Here is a 23,286-nt window from a genome sequence, read left to right as displayed (position 1 = left end):
TGGAGCAACTGACACCTACTGCAAATACTTAATGAAATTCTGTGCTGAAATGACCAACACAGATCATCCTGCAACTGCAGAGTCAATTCAGAAAGGAGCAATCTGCTTGCTGGAGTTAAAGACACTACATGAGAGTGTTGGACAAAGTAGGAAATAAAAAGGACTCAGGACCACAACCTGATGACCAAGAAAAAGAAATCTGGGTAGTCTGTCACAGCATGCCATTTTTGAGCACAGGATTTATGAACAGCCACACTTGAGAAGAAATGATACATGTGAGGTGAAGTGGAATCTTCTGAGTATTTGCAACTCTTCCTGCACCAGGCAGCCAGGTATGAAGCAAAGTATCAGTAGAGGAAAACAATGGGTTTCATTTGAAAACAAAGACAAAACTTCTCCCTTGGGAGCTCATTCAGTTGTGGTCAGGCAAGAGCCCCTTCCACTGTTCTGCTCTGCTGCTCAAACTGCCACCTTAAAACACAATTTTAGGCAGGCAGCTGCCAAGCTATTCTACTGTAAAAAAATTCCAGGTAGGATTCACATGAATTTTTCGGAAAAATATTTGAAACACAGGAGGCTATCTGTGGACATAAGGAAATATTTTTTTACTATAAAGTGGCTAAGCACAGGAGCCAGTTGCCCAGTTAACCGAAAAACCATCTGAACATACTCCTAGGCAATGAGCTCCAGGTGATGCTTGTCCAACAGGGGGTTTGACAAGATGATGTCCAGAGGTCCCTTCCAACCTCATCCATTCTGATTCAATGATCTCTGCCAAAAGGTACTTCTATGTGTGGCTAGTCTAGTATAAACTCCATTTGTGTGCTTTTAACTGAGAGCAATACATCTGACACAGAAACTTCTCCAAAGGATCTGTGTATTTGGTATCCAAGAAATCTTATTATAATATTATGGTTCATTTTCATATCTGAAAGAGAGCTTGTCTAAGTTGTACATTACAACAGTTATCACTGTCCCATTTACCTTTGGAACAACATTTGCAAATAGATGATCAAGCAATTTAACAGAATCTGTGCCTTTTACTTTAAACTTCCCAAATGGGGACAGGTCAATCACACCAACTTTTTCCATAACCTGTTTGTACTCACGACCTACAGGGTCAAACCAATTTGTGCGCCGAAAACTGGGTCTGAAACACAGCATTTAGACACATAAAACACAATTTAGAAATTTTATGCTCTTTGCAGCAAAACATAGTCTTCAGGTTTTTTTCACTTTAATAATCATCCAAAAAAGATTGACTTTCCTAGTTGTAGGTAGTTTACCCAATATTTTTCTTTAGTCTAACACAGTTTGATAATTAAAATCCTTTACCAACACAAAAAGATATGGGTTGACATTATATCAACCACTTTGTACAATAAACTGTGAACTGTTCAAATGTTAGAATAAGAAGTGGGCTGCCATGAGTAAATTTACAGCATACTTTGTCAATGAATCATTTATTTAATTTTGAGGTGTTGAAGGCTTTATTTCTGAACACCAAAATGTGTCTATTCCTTTATGAGCCTCATTTAGATTAGACTCCAATATCTCACAGAAGATATTTATTTGCTGGAGACTTCCTGATGCAGGCAGGTTAACTAAGTAAGCAACAAGGGGTGGGGGGGAAGCAAAGAAGATAGGGCTTCTCCTCTCCCGACACTTACACAGAGAGGAATAATATTTTTCATTAAAATATTATACTGTGCTGCTGATCAAATATTAAGAGATGGAGAAAAACACACATTGGTAATGAACAAGTTGTTTTCCAAGCTCTTCCTTGAGCTAGGTTGCTTTCTGGTATCTCAAACCTAGAACACATACAATATACCTTTATGTATGTTTTGAAATATCTTCATTATCTGAATAAAATGTATTCTAAACCACGGAAAAAGTAAGAATAGAAATTAATCTAATAGATACCTGTTGCTGCAATGAATGATAAATGCATGCTTCTCATTAAATTTAAATTGACTGCCTTTTGCTATCAGGACAATTTTTTAGGGCAAGAAAAAAAAATTAATATTTCATTTACTTGTATCCAGTCTCATCTCCAGGTTTGTAGAACCAATGAGGTTGCTCCCATCCTGCATGGAATCCCATTGAACATTTTGACTTTAGCAAATCATACAGCCCACCAGCTCTCTCTGTTGGTCTCCCAGCAAATCTTTCTTCTTTAGGGTAACCAACTAGAGGGAGGGAAAAAAAACACCAAACCAAAATCACCAAAAACTATGGCATGCTAAGATCATGATCCAAGATAGAAAAGACATCTATAAGCAGAGAAATCTAGACACAGGCTTTGCTGGAATCTATCTTTAGGATATAAATGTATTTTAAAAAATATCTTCTTACCAATGTTATTAAAGCCATAAGATTCTCTTGCTTTGGCTGCTGTGTATCCTGTGGTGGTCCACTTTCCATAGCGGTTTGGATCTACTTCTATCAGGTCAAATGGAGGTTCTCCCTCAAGGATCCAGTCACTGAGGTACTTTCCCATGCCACCAGCATGTATAATGCCATACCTTAAAACAGGAAAAAATGTCCTGCAGTGTCAAGTATTTCATATTTTGCTTTTTTAAATCAGTACTAACATATACTACTAATACAACCCCCAAAGTATTTTGAATTTTTCCCTCTTTTTTTTTAATTTGTTCTGTTTTGTTCTCCTTTCAGAAATTAAATTCTATATTAATGGATATTTCCACAGCCCCACTGTAGAATATCATTGGTAATGTACAGCAGTTGCAGTTTAATGACAAATAATCATTAACACCAAATGATTTAAATTTTTTAATACCTTTTAATACCACCATGTCTTCAAAAAAATTGCCAAAATAACCTTCCATCTAGAATATGTCTAAATTAATTCTTAGTTGTTTGTGAAATGCTCCCATGAGCACAAAAGAAAAATCCTTGAATAAACAGTAAGTCTGTCTCAAATCAAGTTTAGATTAACATGCAGCAAACCACAGACACTTATACAGAATAATGAAGCTAAAACCGACTTAAATTGCTGGTCATTAACTTTGCAATCTGAATTCTAAGTCTTCATTTAAAATAGGCAAGGGCTTCACAAAGAAGAAAAAAAAAGTAATCATTTCATTCTAATGCATATGCACAGGAAGAATGAATCCATAATAGCAATGACATGAATTTGATATAGTATCTTATCCATTATTTACTTATTTATCTAAATAAAATAGAAACATAAAAAAACTGAGTACACTAAATAATTTTCCCAGCTACAGTCAGTACAGTGCAGTTCAGCACAAACCTTCAGACTCAGCAGAAACTTCTATCACTGCAGTGGATGCAGGAAGGAAGAGTGCTTATGAACTGCCACTACAGAAGAGTTAGCTGTTGCTGGTGCTAATTCAATTAAGTAACTCTTAGTTATTCATGGGTACAAGCTTTGGTATCGTGAAAGCTTATGATGCCTTCAAGTACAGCTCCAGATGAAATCTTAGGCAGTTTAAGTCTTCCTGTGCCTTTCACTGCAGCCAAAGGCAAAGGAGAGCAGCAAAGAGATTGGTGACAGACCAAACATAATGAAGACCTTTGGCTTCAGCTGAAGACTGCTGAGCTGATGGCAGGGCAAGCCCAGGAGCAAGGCAGTGCAGAGGAGACTGCCCTGCTACTACAGGTACAGCACTGCAACTGGACTGCACTTCGCAGTTTTGCAGCACTGACCGTGCAACACATTGATTTTGGTGCTCTTAGCTGGGCCCACATTATCAGAGATTTTACATTACACAGGGTGCCCAAATCCCTCCTCATCTTAGATAAGAGGGAGCTAATTGTGTATATGCAACCACCGGAATTCTGCTGCACAAGAATGAAATATGTATTTCAGGGATAGGATTTTTACAAGTAGCTATGAAGAGTGGTACAGTGAAGGAATCTCAGCCTTCTTATGATTCAGACAAAACTTCCTTCATGAACATTAACTATTTTTCCCCAGTTTTTCATCTCTCCATCCAATCCCTGACAGATTAATTCCCCATTGTACCTGTCACATTCTTGCGTCTTACTTATGAGGTGCTGTGTCTCACCCACTTTCAAGTCTTTCCATTCCTATTCCTAGGAAATCTGAGTCTCTGCACACTGTGGTACCTTTTCTAGTGTTTTTGTCCCAGGTTATAGAATGGTATCACTGCTATGAATTAAATTTTTCTGAATAAAATCCTAAACTACTCTCGTTAATATTTTAAAAACTTTCAGTAACTAAAAATGGGAAGCATTGAGCAACCTTAATAATAAATAGTGCTACAAGCTCTGCTAACTAAACTTCTTTGCATGTTAAAATGCCTAGCAAGCTGCTAATTTTAGATAATAAAAATCCTCTAATCTAAAAGCACTAAGTCCTCTGTCACAATGTCCCTGCTAGCTGACTGCAAGATAAGGATTTGCTAATGCACACAAAAAATTACAACACTTGTGGAACCACTGCAGTGACCCAGAAGCATAGAACAGAGTCAAAAGTCCCTGAAAAGCAGACAAAGTAATCCAAAGACAGCCACGTAACTGCAACCCGTGGCTAAACATTTTGAGATTAATCAAACTCCCGAAACAAATTGTTTAAATAAAATTAAGTAGTCTTCAATTTTTTACATATGGAATTTGATTCTGCTCCCATTGACAACAACAAAGAAAACATGTTCCAAAGTCTGGCCACAGAGTAATGAACTTAAACAGTTGCTTTGGTGAACAAGGTCTAGGCAAACCGCTTTTGTAACTATAAGTTCTGCAAATGTTACTGAAAGATAACATTATTTTTTTTTAAATCCAAGCAGCAAAGGTGAATACCTTTCACAATGAATCATTGCAAAATTACCAAGCTCTTTTATTTTGAGAGCCTCAGAAAGCACGTTAGTGATACTGCCTTATCTTACGATCCGAGGGTTTGTTTGTTTTGGAATGAAAGAAACCTGGAAAAAGCTGAGCTGGATTTTGAACAGCAAATTAGGCAATTGGAAAAACAATGTAAACAGAATGTGTTCAATAAGATCTGCTTGGAATTGTATTTGGTTCATTCTATCCATCTTGAATCAATGGTCAAACTAAGACAACTAAAGAGATGTTGATGTTTTAACACTTGCTCAAGTGCAGCCATAATAAATAAGATGTAAATCACATTCAAGAAAAACACCATAAGAGGTGGGAGAACAACACCAGTAAACCATATATTTCTATCGTTGCACTGCCCTCTTTATTTGATTTCCTCCAATACCCAGCAATGTAAATTTTCAGCTCCACTTTCAACAATCAGAAACAGTGGATTTGTATCCCTAGAGCAGTCAGTCACACACTGCACCAGAATGTCTTCCATTTAATAGGCCTTCAGTTCTTCACACAGAACTGTATAGTGGACACTCATTGTTGTCCAACTTCAGTGAAACCAGATTTACATACAATAAACAACTGTGAAATATAGTGCAATTAAAAGCAAGAAATAAAATTAACTGGAAAGTGTATTTTTAAACACAGTATTTTTGTCACTTTAAATTGCTACACAGACAGTAAGAAGTACTACCATTTTGTGTTGCTTCATAAAGTGTCACAGGTACTGGCATCCAGAATAAAAGGAGGAAACAAAAATTACTTAAAGTAAAGAAATAAGAGAAAAGGATGATCTTACATTATAGAGATTGTGGTTATTAAGATTATTTACAATTACCTTTTAACACAAAATATGTGTAAAACAACTCCCAAGCCCATAAAAATGCACAAAGCTTGAGGTGACTACCATTTTAACAATATGATAGACAAAAATTGTCACAAAGAATTTACTCACCCAAAACCAATGGCTACCCAGTAATTTCTGACACCCTGATGTGGTCCCACCATAGGAAGAATGTCTGGAGAATAGGTGATAGGGCCTGAAATTGTGTTTACGATGTCTGCTTTTCTCAAAACAGGGACCATTTCCATGGCAGCCTCAATATGCTCCATTATTCTGTCTAAATCAGACTCAAAAAGTTCTTTTCCAAATCCTGCACAAGAAATTGACTCATTATATATAGTTATTTACACAGAGAGCACACACATTTTCAATACAGCTATAGCATCTATATAGAAATATAGGTGTCTATATCAATACAGCTATCTATATCAGTACAGCTATCTATATATAAAAGTTTTATGGTAATAATCAGTGCATATGTTCAAGCCTTTGCCATCCTACATAGGAAAAATGGCATGCATAAAAACATAGTTACCTGCAGGACCAAGTTTATTTGTCACTGCAATTATACTATCCTTTATACATATTTGTTTAACCCTAAGGTCATGCAAATTCAACAATGAAGTACAAAGGAAGTGAAGATACACAGAAACTTTCTTCTACATTAATAAGACTCACTTATTTTTCTCAATATGCCAATAATTTGAGGAGGGGAAAAAAGGTACTTCCTGTATCTGCTTATGATTTCCATGAAATCATACAAACTTCTGGGTACATTTCACCCCTCAGCCTGGACTCTAAGCATGGCTGAACATCATTATGTGGAGGTACTTAATGCTACTGGAGACAGTAAGATCCAGGAGCCATGACAGGGCTATCCAAAACTGATAGCCCTTAAACTGCCCTTCCTTAGGAAATACTGTGTTTTTTAAAACAGCAATACTAATGATTTCGTATAACTTCTTGTCTGGAAGTGAATGGAAAGCTGGAGCCTAGATATAACACAACAATTTATAATGTTTTTTAGTAAGCAGCTGCATGACATAGGACATTTTTTTATTCCATACATATCTACAGCTCTCTTGCACCTGGCATCCAAGCACAGCATTTTGTCTAAGACATTCCTTTGCTGTTCCTATTTGACAATCACATTATCTCGGGGGTATCAATAAATATCCAGGGTCCCTGTCAGCATGCTGGAGAAAATTGTAAGAAAAATTTCTATTCAGGCAAAAAAGGCTATGTAGAGCAGATTTGGTGACTGCCTCTAATTTAAATACACAAGCACCTCTTCAGGAAGTAGGGTAAGACTACATTGTAGCAGGCCTTTCTTACATTACATTTGTATTTCTGTTATCTTTTTATCACTAGAGTTACAACTATTCTTTGAAAAAAGTTTTTGCATTACAATCATGCATTGCAAATATTTTGTATTTTCTGTCACATAAGGCAGCATGACAGCCTGGGATTTATGCTCATTAAAATGTGTGCTATTATGTTTAAAGATTTAATATTCTTAGTCACCTGGTGGGACTCCATTTGTTACCCATGACTCCTGGAGCTTCATTTTCTCCTCACTTTCATATGGACCAAACAAAAGTCCATCCCTTTCTTGCCTTAGATAGTATGATCCTTCTAAGTCACGGATCACGGGCAATTCTGTTTTTAGGGCTTTCACTTCAGGGATAGTTGATGTTACAACATACTGATGATGAACAGGTATTAGAGGGTGCTGCAGGCCAATCATCTTGCCTATGTCACGGGCCCAGAAGCCTAGAGAAATAAAAAACCAAAATCAAAATAGAAATATTTAAACATTCATTTCAGTGAATGGAAAATGACAGTAAAATATTTGCAGTACACACTGTGCTTTTATGTGCAAAAATTTTTCCCCCATACTTCTAATTTTCACGTTATTTTTCATATTACTAGCATATTTTTCCTTCCATAATTCCATGTCCTTTTTTCCTAATTATACTATTATATATTATTATAGTATGCACATATCAAAATATAACTAGTAAATTATAAATTAGACTTCTAGAAGTTCAGAAGAGAATTTAATTAACAGTTCCAGAAACCCCATGGCTTATTTCAGTAAAGTAGGTCTGCAGTGTACTCCTAACAAAGTTAGAGACACTTAAAATCCGGAATAAATTAGCTCACATTGTAAGTGTGAGTTAATTTAACATCAACCAAGCCCCTTACTATCAACCAAATGAGCTTGCATGCTTTAACAGCACCTTAGTTAAGTGCTAACATCCCAACAGACTAAGGCAGTACTTTTCAGGCAACTGACCTCAGGAATTGGAGTTTCTCTCCTCTTTCATATGCATCATGTGACTCACATTAATTAATGTCTCACACAGCAATCAATTCATAATGATGCTTGTACTGGTGAATAGGCAAGTGTGCTCTCCTACAGCCATCACATTAGAAGTTCTGATACAGACTCTGACAAGAAATTGCAAGCAACCATTTCCCTGCCTCTGCAGCTGGCTCAATATCCTTCATGCATACTGTGAGAGAGAAATCAAAAAAGACCTGATTCTCCTGTGCTAAGGTTAAATTGGTATGGCACACTCACTTGGTGAAGTATCTGTGTCAGAATGAATGAGTGGAAACCACTTAACTGCCAAACACTAGTTTGGGCTCTGCGTCATGGCTCTCACATCTGCTATGAGGCTGGAACAGAACAGACTTGGGAACCAGACAGGTACAACTGACTGGAAAGGCAGCTGCTCTCAGCTGCTTTGAATATCCCTCAGCCCCACTCTTCTGACTTTTATATCAAGGACCAGAGGTCTCAAGAATGGGAATGAAAGGGGGAAATCCAATGAAATAAGAGTTTCAGGGGAGTTTTCACTTTTGGAGTGAGGGTTGGAGGAAGACAAAATGAAAGACAATGAAGAGGTAGCAGGGCCTTCCAAATAAAAGGTTGTGTGCCATATGGCTCCAAGCAAAAGAAGGCAAGACAGCCTGGTTCCTGGGAAACCAGCTGACTCCAAACTGCTTAAGACAAAATATCTCCAGCAAGATTTTCTACCTAACACAACTGTCCCTTCTCCTGGGACATAGACTTCATGTGCCCAGCTTAATGTGCAACTTTTCCTTCCTTTTCTTCCTTTGGTTAAGAATTTGTCTTAACCAAATTTTCCTACCTCTCTCCTCAATTCCATTCTCTCCAAGACCTGGTGAAAATTTCTCAGTGCCCCAAGGACATTAAAAGGCATAAATGAGCTTGAATAGCTTCACCAGGGATGTCCACCCATACCCATGGGCACAGGAGTCCCATTCCAGGTCAGCTCAAGTCCTTCAGAACCTGTCTGAGCTGGTTTGATCGTGTGCCTGTTTACAACTCTGTCACAACCATGCCTGTGCCTGGCCAGGAACAGGAACATATTGATTCAGACCCTGATCCGTGGACTACTTCTCAGCTTGACCTCAGATCAGTCTCAACTCTACAGTCCTGCTTATCGCTTGGCGGGCATCATTTGACCTTGGTTACCGTCACCAGGCCTGTTCCTGACCTGTGGTAACATTCCTGGCTCGACCTCAGCCTGGCATCATCACTACGGATCTGACTGTGCCCCATCTCCACAAGTCCACCTGGAGGCCTGGACCGCAGGCTGACCCCAGCTGCAGGCCCTGGGCCTCCCCTGCTCAGTCCCCTGTGCCCTGCCGGACAGAGCCCTCGCTGGCTCGGCCACCCTCATTTCCCTGCTTGGCTCCCTGTCCTGTGGGGAGCAGCCGGCTCATGCCGGTTGCTGACATTAACTGGGAATACGTCCTCTCACCTCCAGCATGGCTTGAAGCCAGGACAGTTAGGAAAGTTGAATTTGGCCGTGCTGGCCTTGCGCCATTCCCCTGTGCCAGGATGGCTGTCAGTCTCTTATTTAATATTACAAACCAGCCACAGGGCCTAACACCCACAGTTTTAAAAAAATGCAAAGCTTCCAAGGAAAACATTTTCTGTGCTTATTCACTTAACAGTTACTGACAGCCAGGTAAGGAAAAGCAGCAGAGGAAATCCAGCACCACCTTCAAGAGATCTGTTCAGCTAAAAGCCCTTGCCCAGTAAATGCTAGAAACTAGCACCTGTTGTAGTCATCATATGTAAGGCTTTTGCTTCTAAATGGCATCTCAGCATTTGGAGGAGACTCATTGCCAGAACATTTGTTATTTCAGTTAGATTGGTTGAGGGGTGATTGTGCCATAGAGTGACCCAAAACATCCTTTAAGGCTAATGAAACATTACTTATGTTCTCCTAAACAGAAGGCAATTAAAAAAATTTGAATAAATCTGCATTTCTAGCACATATGCAAGGGTTTCCTTCATTACACAGGATACATGCAAATGTGGATTTAAGTGGCAGGTAGCAATCTTTAGGGAGCTCCTTTTGATTTGGGCATTTCTGTGTCACCTACAAATAAAACTATTTTAAGGTAAGGTGAGCTAGTGATTCACAGAGAACAGAAAAAGTTAAAGTAGCAGAAAATTAGGTCTTTGAAAGAGCTTTGTTTCTTTCTTAATAAGAAGAAATTTCTTAGCAATTAGATTTTGAGAATAACATTACACACCGAGCCAATTTTAAAGTGTTTTTCAGTAAGAGACAAATAGTTTAGGTTTGTTTAAAATAAAATTTACAGCACTATTATTCTAAAAAAGTCACACATCATAAGTACTTTTTTAATTGCTTAAAATAACAAAAGGTGACATTTACTAAAAGAAAAATACTACAGTTTCTTTGTTTAAGGTTTTTGAACAAAAACAAAAATGGCAAAAAGAATACGTTCTCTGAAAAAAAATTCTAATTGGAAGCAGATGTCAAGTCATATCACACATAGTAGAGATAAATGAAGGCATCTATTATATCTCTAGGACATTTGTGAAGATTAAATTGTAGACACTGCAAACATCTGATGCTGAAATATTTAGTGGTAGTATTACTTAACATATCTGCTGAAGTATGTCATCTGACCGTTTCTTGGTTTTGAAAAAGAGAATCTTCTACCACTATATATAAATGCTTGTATATATAGTACATGCATGTCTGAAAATACATGCTTATATACACACACCCACACTGTATATACAGACAAAATTCACAATTTTTGGAGACTTTAATCAAACATTCCATTATAAATAGTCTGCAAATAACTTCAGCAGGCTCAGTATACTTGCTTCATGTCAGGGATTATTTATTAGGCATCTGCTTTCCTCTAAAATGGAAATCTCACATAAGGAACAGCTAAAGATTGGTTGGAACTAGTTTGTTCCAGTTCTGCAGCAGATGTCAGTTGCAGGGTGAGGTGGGGAGGGGGAGAGGGAATGTAAAGAGCCTTCTGATGTATTTTTCTCTGCAACATGAGCCTAAAATTATACAAGTCATGATCTGTAGTGGAATGAGGCAAGGCTGAGAAAAAGAATTAATGTTATCTGAGAAAACATTTATAAGAGATATGTGTTATACAGTATTGATTTTACATCATTAGCCAGAATGTTAAGCAATATGTGCTTCAAATATTCGTTTTGGCTGAACAGTTAACTACACAGGAGAATTAGGTAAATACATTGTTGATTTAAAAACTTATTAAATAATAAAAAAAGACTTATGAAAAGTCCACAAGAGTGCATTCTAATATTTGCAAATAAGATCTAAAAGGCATTTACCAGAAAACCCTGCCTAATATCAACTTGATATATTAGCCAAAGAAAGATAACTATACTACAAAAATATAAGAAAATTGCTACATCTGTGATACTTCATCCATATGATGCAGAGCAAATAGGTGGGAATAATGAGTGTCTGGAAGTTTGTGACCTAAATAAGTCTGATTGCCAAGAGAGCTGCCTTTCCCTTTCATAATCTTAGATCTGTTCCAGACCAATATATCCACACTGTGTAACAAATGATACAAGGATCCTATTTGTAAGAGAGCTTGTGATTTTGTAACTGAATGCTGTTCCATAGTTCATGCCTGAAAGATATGAACTGTCAGTCCAAAGGCAATCAAATATTGACATCTCTCATTTTCCAAGTGCTTGACTTTGTGATTTACATAAAATTTTTAAAATTTGGTTTCCCTGGTTGTGTGGCTTATTGCCTTCTAAAAAGTTTACTAAACTCTTCTAGTCCTCTTTCTCTCCAAAATTCATTATATGGCACTCATGAGCAAGCTTAGAGCCTCAGAGTCTTGTTATTTTAACGAGGCATATAGCAATAGCAGGTGATCACCTATGTATGGAAAACATATATAAGAAAGTGCACTTCTCCATGGGCTTTCCCGTAGGTCTTTACCAAAAGCCTGGAATGATTTAACATAAGACAGGGTTGTCTATATCCCTGAATCTGAAAGAAAGACCTCTAAAGCACATCCCCAGAGAGTCCAGCTGTTTGATCCCACTGTCTCTAAATTTCTCCTTTTTTTAATGCTATCTGAAATTCTACTTTTACTCCAGTCCTTATATCCTTCTTCAGCTATTTTGTCACCATGTGCTAGTCAATCTCCCTCTCCAATCCACTCCTATCTACCCTTCCATTTCTATGACATATTTCACCAGTCTTTCACGCTTAAGCAGGTCAGTTTTCCACTCAGTTTCCCGTACAACCATTGCTTGAGTATCCTTAGTAATAATTTCATCTGAAAAACTCCTAGCTTCAGTTTCCTTAATGAAACAAATCAGATACCTTCCCACTATCTCTCTGGTGTCATCCCGACTGCTACCATTCACTCCCAGTTTGAGTTCCTTATTCAGTAAGTCCTGTATCATCTAACTGATCCACTTGTTGCCAGTGCTCCTAAACACTTCCAGAAATCTTTCCAAGGCATTTTTCTCTCCCAACCTATTACCCTTCCAGTCCAATTCCTTCATAATTCCCATTGTCACCGATGGTATTTTACCCCCCAACAAGAGTCTCTATCTCACTTAGCCTCATTTTATGTCTTGCACTAAAAATAGGTGCTTGTATTTTTTTTTCTGTTCCATTCCAAATATAAAGAAAGGAATTATAAAGGTGTATTCTTGCTCTCAGTTCACTTGTCCCATCTGAGTAAGAAAGTCAGCTTGGAATATCACAGCTTCCAACTGAAGCCTGATGATTCACTGCAATGGGAGGTATGTGGGACTAATGCCCTAAAAATGCAGATATGATCCAGTTTGAGGCAGAGACAGCAAAACTTTAATCTATATGGTAGATATTCAGCATGTTTTGAAACAACAGAAAACAGAAAATCTTCTTCTACAAAGCAGAAAGCATGCTTCACATAAGACTTTTCACCAATAATATATTTTTTTACACTTGCATAAAGTAGCGTAATAATAAACGAATAAATTTAGATTTACTACAGGTTTTCAGACTTATTAAGTTGCTAGGAAAATAAACACAATTCCAAAGGACACTTGCCCAAAAGTTCTTTGAAGCAGAAACATCAGTTTGGCCTCTTTAACACAATGAAGAATAACATTAGTATATGTAAATACAAGCTCCCCTGAGTTAGGCAATTTTTATGACATACAAAAAATGCACTGTTAAGCCAAGCACATGTTTAAAATGTGACTCAAAAGACAACAAAAAAATCTTCCATTTCAAGGGTTTGTGGATGGAGTTAAACCTTGGAGAAAGATCACAGTGAAATAGGCAAGGTCAAATTCACAGTCTCTTAAAAGAAACAGTGAAGTTATTTGTATTTCGTGTATACATTCCTTCTGCCTTCCTACGTATGTTTCATTAGGTTTTAGAGAAACGTTCAGTTCACCTGTTGGGCACTGGAACAGGCTTCCCAGGGAAGTAGTCACAGCACCAGCCTGACAGAGTTCAAGAAGTGCTCGAACAATACTCTCAGGAAAATGGTGTGACTCTTAGGGATGTTGCTATGCAGGGCCAGGAGTTGGAGTCCATGATCCTTGTGGGTTTTTCCAACTCAGGATATATTCTATGATTCTGTGACTCTAGACCTGGACTCTCTCCTACACAACTTATTGTAGACCAGTAAATGTCTCTTTTGCTACAATAAACCTAAGAGGGCAGTCTGATAACTAACTGCTGGAGACAAATCAGGGCAAATACTTTTAATGCCTATTCAAGGGCAATTAATGTAAGAGCTAAATTTTCACCATACTGTGAAGAAATATGTGCAAACCACAAACCAAGTGAATGTTCAAGAACATATACATTCCTTATACATGTAACCCACACAATTCAGTACAGGTGTTAGTTAGTATGTAAATCTGAAAAGCACTCTAAAGCTTATATTAAATCTTACCTGCAGTATTCACAATTCTCTTTGCTTGGATTATTCCAAGTGAAGTTTCAACTTCCCATGTCCCGTCTGATCGGGAGTTCAGATTAGTTACTTGCACAGGATAATTTAACTGAGCACCATATTTTCTGGCTCCTGCAGCCAAGGCCATAGTTAGAGAATAAGGATCAATATGACCGTCTCCAGGGTTATACAGGCCAGCTAAAACCTAAATGGAGGTAAAATCCCCCAAAATGAAAAAAAGTACCATTTATCAAAATTAGATAGTTTAAAAAAAACACAAACTACTTTCTTACTTGAATACAGTAAACTTCAGGAAGTCAAAGAAATTTTCAAAATATATAATAATTTTACCCAACCTAACAATGGCCTATGACAGTCAAATTCCTCAGATCTCCCATGAAATCAAAGGCTGCAATTCTTTAATATTATAATATTATACACATAGTAATTAATAGTATGTACTCTGACACACAGTATGCATAAAATTCACAAGTTCTGATTTTAGGCTATGACACATTTTTTTTCCAATGAAAACAAGAATCTGTTGCACAATTCGTAAAAAGAAAGGAGACTCTACATGTATATTTCTGACAGACCAATATTTAAGTGCAATGGAAGTTACATATCATAAAACTAGCTTCTTTACCTTATCCATGTTCAATAAGGGAAATAGCTCCTGCACTTTCTCAGGCGTGATTAAATATTGCTCTGTTGGGTGCCAACCAGCACGAGTCATTTGGTATTTGAATTCATCCACCCTAGTAGGGGTTGAAGCAATTCTGATACTGCCAGGCTGATGAAACCCCACAGGCTAAATAAAAAAGAGAAACAGCAAATTACTGAAAGAATCTTTACTGATTGCCGTATATGTATTTTTTCTGTGCTAAGAGGAGTCTACAGGAATTGTTCCACTAACATCATTAAGAAAAATGCAAGTAAGCTATGGGCCTTTGAAGGCAGAGGCCTTGGACATAGACTCCTAGAAAAAATAATTTTTCATGAAGTTATCAAATTAGCTTCCTAATTTAATGCATACTATCTTCAAAACAGTTAAAAGAAGCCCTTATTGAATGCCATGATACATCTATTTTACTTGATATATACATCATACATACTTGATATATGCACTCACACACTTTCAAAAGTAGAATCAGATACTTCTCAAAAATAAGTATATATGATATACTTTACTTTAAAAGCTGTCATTTGCATGACTTCCTATTGAATGTATTTAACTAAGCACCTTTATAAACACAATGAAAAAACACTCACTGGTTTTGTCTTTTTAATAAATTAAACTTCCTTACAGAGCTGGACACTGAATGTTTACTTTTCTTCACCTTTTCTATGTTATCTCACAGGACAATGATAAGGCTGAATAAGTCTTTCACTGGAACTCACAATGATAATCTGATGTGCCAGCTTATCTAGTTGAGTAGCAGAAAGAAGAAAAGAGCATTTTATGACAAATATGAAAAATATCTGTCATACACACACATATATATATATATATATATATATATATATATATATATATGACAAATACTAAAAATATATGAAATTTGTAGACTAGTAAAGTGAGGTTCATTTAATTTCTGCTGCTGTCCAAAACAAGTGCAAGTTAAGTAAATGAAATGTATAAAGTTGAGAGATGCCAAATGAAAAAGATGACTCCTGTGTTTCCCCACGTATCCATTCCTTAAGTCACTAAATAAAAACTTTGAAAGGAATGCAAAGAATTGCAATCATCTCAAGTAGAGACAGCATAATATCATATGAATTTTTAAGTAGACATATTTAAGGCAGGAATGTATCATAATCAATCTGTTCATTCCAGATTCCTTGTACTATTTTAGCTCCTTTATCAAGTTAAAGTTGCAGACTCTCTGTTGTGTCTTGAGAGGTTTTATGAGTACCATTTTCCTAAACTGTAGAGGGATCTGGGAAACTATCTACAAAATGTAGTGACTGGGTATGAAGAAGAATGTATTTCAATAAAAAGGCGCTACTGCTACTTCACACCATTATCAACTACACTTTTTTGTAAGACTATTGCTACAATTGATATTGCTCTGAATTAACACTTCAAAGGTTAAGGGGATTACCTGTCCCGTCTCTTCTTCAAGCTTTTCATAGAGTTTGATGCTGTAAGCATGTATTTTCTTCAGGTTTATTCCAGGATGAAAATAAGTAGTTAAACCAGCCTCAAATAAGAAATAGGAACAATAGATTAGAAATGCAGTGTTCTTGCCTTCCTTCCAACTGTCATCTAAAAAGGAACTGCCAAGATACTGTAAAGAAAAACAACACATGGATAGAGCCAACTGCTACAAAAATAAAAATAAAGTATTTTTTGTACTTAAGCCATTTCTGTTTTCTGCACAGGTGTTTTCCCATCTGTCTTTTCTCACCAAGTCTGCCAACCCATGATAGTGTTGCAGTTGTTCTGTCCTATCTGATATCTCAATTTATATACAATATCATAGTGCACCAGATTATTGAAATGCCCAGATAATCGAGTGGAAAAGAGTGTAAAATTAATCACTTGTCAGTATAATATTTTACAGTTCTATCTATAGTCTATTCATAAATTTGACTAAAAGTATTTTTGGCAATTTTCATTACAATCTGAGTTTAAGAAGAGATCACAGAAACCTACAGGAGGGAGATTCATCTAGTAAGGGTCCCATGAAGAACAAAGCAGGTGTGTTGATTTCAGGAAGTCCTTGGGCTAAATTAGTAGTCTGGAAAAAATATTCCTTGCTCATTTCTTATTATCATATTGAACCATTAGCATCATACAGGACACAGCTGAAAACTAGATATTTGACTAAATGCGATTTTTATCTCATTTAATACATGTGTGTACATGCTGTGAACACATTTATTTAAATTACCTTAGAGTAAGCCCCAGGGCTGTTTCACTGCTGAGTTTTTAGCTGAAACTTGTCTGTTTATCAAAAAATAAAGGGCCTTTTTTCAGTGTGTACAGAATGAAGAAAAAAAATAGGCATTGAAATATTTAAATTTCCTTAGCCATTAGCAATGTCTAAGAATAATTATTTTACTTCTACTTGCAAATTTTGCTATCTCATTTAGGTTTTTCCTGTATTCTTTTATTTATGTAAACATTTTCTGGCCTTCTGTTATTCTTCCAAATGTAGTAATAAATCTTCCAGATGTAAGGAAATTCCATTTTAGTGGTCACTATTAATGTTGTCATTTTGAACTAAGTGAGTCACAAATCACTTGCAAGTTAGCTACAAACCCATATATATTCAAGAGCATTTAATTTCAGGGATTAAATAAATACTTCAATCTCTTACACTTTCAAGTGAAGAAAAGAAGTTTAAATGCATTTAACATCTTTTGGGTTGAGATAATAAATATTTCTGATTTCAAGAGTGCAGCTGGCAGACAGCTATACCCAATTTCACCAAATAAAAATTAAGATAATAAAATACTAAAATAATTTTAATGAAACAAAAAGATTGAATGGGTCCTTAGGAGATTTCTCTTAAATTTCATATTCAAAGCAGGACCAGCTACAAGATCAGACCACATTTCTCAAGATTTTTTCCAGATTCTTTGAAAGTCTTCATAGACAGTGGCTCCTCTACTTTCCTAGCTTCATATGGAACTTTACATTTGGCCTTGATAAATTCCATAGAACTGTCCTTTCATCCTTGCAGTCTGCCTAGGTCCCTTGGCATGGTTGCCCTACCCTTGAGTGCATTGCCTACTCCTCACAGTTTGGTGTAAACTTCGAAAGTGGATGAGCATGTGCTTCATCACCTACTCCATATTACTGATAAAGACATTAAACAGGATGGGTCCCAGGGCAGATTCCTGTGACATTCCACTTATTTCCAGGATTTGGGTAGAATATGACGCATTCACCCTCTAAGCCCAGCCATCCAAAGAGTCTTTTAACTTTCTAGCTGTCCAGCCATACATAACATCTTCAGCTGAATAAATGGATAGTGTGGGACAGGGTGTCTAAAGTCTTGCTAAAATCTAGGTAAGTCTCATCAACTGATCTCTCTGTGTCTAAGAATTCATAATATTCTATAATAGACAGCAATCAGTTTTGATCTGACATGATTTATTCTTCGCAAATTTATTTTGACTCTTGCAAATCACATTTTTTTTCCTTTATGGACCTGGGACTCACTCAACGATTTTCTGAAGAACCAAACTAGGGGTAGCTGACCTTTAGCTCCTTTGCTCAGCCCTTTAGCTTTTTCTAAAAGTCATACGTATGTCCTTTGCCACATCTCTGGCACCTCCACCAATTTCAATAGTATTTCAAACGTGATAGATCTGTGGCCTTGCCATGAATCAGCAGCATTATTGGATGCAGCCGGTCTGCTCCAACACATGAGCATTTGCCAAATTACTCCAATAATCCCTGATTTGGTCCTCATCCATTGCCTGTAAAACCAGAGGCAAGGCCACAAGGCTCCTTTAAACCAGAGGCAAGAAGGCACTGAGACCTTATGAGTGTAAATTGTGACTGAATTACTCACCTCATTCCCTTATTTTCATTTTTTCAGCATTTTGCTATTAATGCAGGAGAAGAAGCAGTTCTTGTTGCCTTTCATTTTCCTCACAAATCTTATATTTAGTTGAGGCTTGGCTTTCCTAACATCCCCTTCACATACACAGGTAACTTTTCTAAATTGCTGATTTTCAGCTTTTTCCTGCTCTGTCAGCAGTGTACTGCATTTTTCTCTAGAACTGAGTCATGAATTTGCTCTGGCCCAGCTGCTTTCCCAAGGCATCTACATGTTTTCCTGAATTTCAGTGTAAACAATTCTTGCAGTTGAAGGAGATTTTTCTCCAGGCTTTACTCTATTTTTCTAAGAGATTTTGTTATTGTACAAAAACAAGATCTGGAAACATAATTTAAAGAATGGCAACTTTGCTATGAGAATTGACAGAAATATTTTAAAGCATTTCTATCGTTGAAATTTTTAAATGCTGAAAAGTTCATGTACCAGTTTTGTTCTATTTCAATCAGTTTCAGATTTTATTCTAATGCCATTATTAAATTAGCTTTCTGAAGGAAAATACACTCTTATATACTAAACTCTCTCTTCTTGTAAGTGTGACCAAATTGTAACAAGTAATTATTTGACTTGCGCTGTGCTTTGCTGTCAGCAGCAAAACCAATGGCATGTTGCAAGAAAAAGTATAATATAATATAACATGTAATAACTCACTCTGTTACATCTTTTGGTAATATAAAAATGTGCGTATTTGTTGCGCTGTCTTAATAGCACACATGAGATCAGTCAAAGTTATCTCAGACCTGAGAAGTGAGAGAAAGTTTTGGCAGTAACACTAGCATGAATATTAGCTATCTGAAACACAATCCTGAGCTCTGGCAGGACCTTCCTGGACCGTCTAAGAGGTAAAATGTGGTGTAGTGCAGCAACATCTGAACCAGACTTTCAACATTTGTGGCTGCAGGCAATGTGCTATGTGCCATTCCACGTCTTAAGAGTATGTGTAATTGTCATCTGTATTTAGTATCTATATTTAGTGTCTTCTGTATTTTGTGAGGAAAACACTGATAAAGACAGAGTATCTGGTATAGCAAGGAACTCACTGTCATAGTTTTGATCTTTCTACTCATCTGAAACAGACATCACCAACTTTTTCATCTTCAGACAAAGTCCTCTAATAGTGAGTTCAATGAAAAGAGACAATGAAGAAAATGAGAAGATACCACGTAGTTATCTATTTAACATGGCCCATAACTAGGGATTTTACTGTATTAATTGCATCAAATTCCTTCTAAGAGGTGTCATGGGGCGTCTCTGTCAATTTTGGTAGTGCAGGCATTTTCTCTGCTGAGCTCCAGCTCCTTACCTTCACTCAGGGCTCCAGTCTTGCAGTCACTAAGAAGTCTGGGCAAAAGTACTGGAGTAAGGGTTGCTTTAATACTGCTATGAGCAGTGAGTTAGGGTGAGTAAGTGTAACAACAAGAACACGGGAAACATTCAGTAACAACACCATTCACAATTCTGGTTCCTTATAGAACTAGGGGATTTTTATTGTTTTTTACAAACATATTTTTTGTATATGCATTGAGCAAATAAAATTCAGTCTGTGCCTCTATTTTGTAGTTATGATTCAATACATGAGATGCATGATCTGACATTTTACATGGCATTGCTCTGTTTGCCACACTGTTGTATTGTACAATTACTGAATGTTGCTTCTTCTTGCTACACACAGCATGGTTTCTTTTGCTTTGTTTATTGAAAGCAAGTAAAATGAAGTATACTACTTATACACTGCAGGTAATGATATTTTTTTTTCATTTCATTTTTTAATATTGTTCTCTCAAAAACCCCAAAGAACACAAAACATCTGCACTAAGATGAAGCACTTCAGACTTCCTTTTCTGGGAGAAGTATGAGAATACAAATAAAATAGAACTAATTAATTTGTCCTCTGAAATGTAAATTATTGCATAAATGCTCTGTTGTATTAACAGAGTAGATCTAGAGACATCAAACTGTTGGGTTTCTGCTCTTTTGTGTTGCTACACACAGAGATAATCTCCCAATTTCAGGTAAGAATAGCTGGAAATAAATGGGAAAAGCATCCATTACTGTATTATTGTGGCAAGCTTTATTTAATTTTGTTACATTACCTCTCCAGATGTAGATTCAGAAAATATATAATTACATAAATGCACATTGTGAACCAGTATGACCATGTGATTATCATTATTAAAGGAGGTGTTGGTACCCTGACATTATTACATGTATGTCTTTTAGTTCTTGTCCTTAGAATGCAGCAATATGCAGGCTTAAAAAACCCAGAATGTATATTTGTTACCTTTGCTCCTCCAAGATTTTATGTAATGTCAGCAATGGCACGAAAGACAGGGAATAAAGGTAAGGAAACTTCCACTACCACTGTATACACAAATGACTGTTAATTTGAGACATGAACAAAACATTTCTTACTGCATGCCAGGTAGATCCTGCAGTGAGCTCAGATTTTTCTAGCAGAACAACATCTTTCAAGCCAGCTTTAGCCAAGTGATAGGCTAGACTCACACCAACACAACCACCTCCGATGATCACTGTGTCTGCCTTGTCTTTCCCTAAGGAAGGAGATGAGGCTTCTTTACTAAAAAAAAGAAAAAATTACAGACAGTTAGAAAAAGTCAATGACACTTCTCCCCATTTCTTTTGTTTACAGCTTCAACCATAATACACATGGGTTTCTACTTGGGAGTTTACACACATAGCTTATGACCTAACCTGTTCACTCATATCCACTTTTAAAGTAAATGTTGTTTGAGCATTATATAGGCAAACAGCTGTAATAAAAAATTAAAAAACAAAAAACCAGAAAACAACAAAACAAGCTTGCTGCCATGTGCAACTTTAGATATTATTTATCCAATATTCTCTTACATGTAGATCCTATTTCTCAAAAAGAAGCTGATGCATAACATGACAATGTCAAAACCTGACTTTGCCAAAGTACTGTAGTATGTGCAACAAACAGGCTTTAAAAATACTTACGTAGTAAGTCCCCTTAATAAATTTCTAAAACCAATGTCAGTAGACTAAGTCAGTATACATGTTCATGAAGAAAAAAGCTGGATACTTACTTTCATATTCTATTTTGCCATGTTCACAGATTCACAGAATATTCTGAGTTTGGAATGTATGCACAACAAACATCAAGTCCAACTTCTAAGTGAATGGCCCATGGAGAGACTGAATTCACAACCCTGGTGTTATTTGCAACATGATCTAAAAACTGAGCTATTCCCAGAGTTGGCATCTCCTACTTTACTTAAGACAAAACATTATAGAAACAGGTTTTTGTCAATGGCTCACACTGGCTGCTCCACACTGTACTTTCAAAACTACTTGAGTTCAGCGTAAACCAGAACTGCTGTCATAAGCAGCCCTATTCTTCTGCAAGATAAGTGATCCTCCTCTCTACTGCCTCATCCACAGACAGCCAAGCAGCAAGCTATATGTGAAAATTTATCACAAATTTTTAAGAAGCAATTTTTTTGGTTGTGAGACAAGGTAGCACATGTTATTACAGCAGCAGTACAGAGTACCATGAATCAACAGTATCTTTCTCTCCAGTTAATCTATACTCAATTTTATCTCTCCTCCTCGTACACTTTCAACTTCTCTGGCAACACACTTTCTAATGTATAACTAGTCTCCCACGTCTCCCACTCAGAAATAAAGGCTACCAGTTTTAGGTCTTATGAATGAAGATCTTATAACATTTTAAATGCACTTGCAGGCAGAACATGCACCACGCTTGTACAATAAATGGTGGTGAATGAAAGGTAAAATTAGTGGGAGCACAGGACACCACAGCTGTTCTGTATTTGGTGCACCACACACACGCACAGGTTCTTTTTTCTGATTACATATTAATTTTTGCAAGTTAACAGTAAGCTGTTTAGCAGCCAGATGTGTGGCACTTACACCAGCTTCTACTGAATTTTGAGGCACAGGGTAATCAAGGTCAAGCATAAAGACTTTTCTTATTGTTCTTTTATGCTGTGGATTTGAAATCTCCTCATGTGCCTTTCAGATTTTTAAAACCTTTGCCCAGGAGCCTGGCAAGAATCCGGGGTTCGCCTTCCCAGTGAACTAAACAGGTCACCCAGATGTTTGATCGTGCCAGTTAAAACCGGTCATTGTTTGCTTATCGGTATGGCCCAGAAGACAACAGAAGGGACCTTGCTACACCAGGTCAGCCCCGCACCCCGGGCTGGCTCCGGCTTTGGCGCAGCACTGCGAGGCGCAGAGAGGCACCTCTGGCCGCAGGTGCCGCAGCCGGAGCTGGCTCCCCTCACCAGCGCCCCTTCTGCGCGTCCCGGACAGCAGCGGCACAGTCCCTCTGCCCGCGCCCCCGCCCGGCCCGCACTCACCGCCCCTGGGCGCCGAGGGGCCCGGGCCGGCGCGGGGGCCGCAGCCGCCGCAGGGCTCCCCGCAGCACCGCGCTCATCCTGCACACGCAGCAGGGATGGAGAGCGCTGGCTTCGGCGCCTCTCTCCGCCGCGTCCCGTCCCGTCCCGTCCCGACCCTGCCCCGCCGAGCCCGGCCCTCCCGGACGAGGGCGCCGGACCGCCCCTTGGAGCCGGGGGGGCAGCCGGGGGAGCGCCTCCGCTCCTCGGGCCGGGCGGGGCAGCGGGAGGGAGCGGAGCTGCCCCGGCCGAACCAGAGCGCCCCGGGCAGTCAGGGGCCGGGCCGGGCCGGGCCGGGCGGGGCGGGGGTACCGGCCGCAGCGCTGCCCACCGCGTCCCGCCTCCTCCTGGGGCT

At 37.9% G+C, this 23,286-nt stretch overlaps 1 protein-coding gene across 1 annotated transcript in view; it reads right to left on the bottom strand.

The window, feature by feature from the left end:
• Positions 1–23,005, bottom strand: part of DMGDH (dimethylglycine dehydrogenase) — a 39,648-nt gene extending 16,643 nt beyond the window's left edge. The window contains exons 1-10 of the mRNA XM_064736020.1: positions 22,896–23,005; positions 20,944–21,109; positions 16,063–16,161; positions 14,604–14,768; positions 13,958–14,162; positions 7,214–7,462; positions 5,801–5,999; positions 2,359–2,528; positions 2,039–2,192; positions 985–1,150 (exon numbers count right to left, since the gene is read on the bottom strand). Of these exons, the coding sequence (XP_064592090.1) occupies positions 985–1,150; positions 2,039–2,192; positions 2,359–2,528; positions 5,801–5,999; positions 7,214–7,462; positions 13,958–14,162; positions 14,604–14,768; positions 16,063–16,161; positions 20,944–21,109; positions 22,896–22,972 (1,650 nt within the window). The 5' untranslated portion in view covers positions 22,973–23,005. The remainder of the gene's footprint in view (positions 1–984; positions 1,151–2,038; positions 2,193–2,358; positions 2,529–5,800; positions 6,000–7,213; positions 7,463–13,957; positions 14,163–14,603; positions 14,769–16,062; positions 16,162–20,943; positions 21,110–22,895) is intronic.
• Positions 23,006–23,286: the final 281 nt, after the last annotated feature.

This window comes from Zonotrichia leucophrys, chromosome Z, assembly GCF_028769735.1.
Source record: "Zonotrichia leucophrys gambelii isolate GWCS_2022_RI chromosome Z, RI_Zleu_2.0, whole genome shotgun sequence".
Lineage (NCBI taxonomy): Eukaryota > Metazoa > Chordata > Aves > Passeriformes > Passerellidae > Zonotrichia > Zonotrichia leucophrys.
Note: the sequence above shows the minus strand (reverse complement) of the source record. Positions and strands in the feature narration are given on the sequence as shown.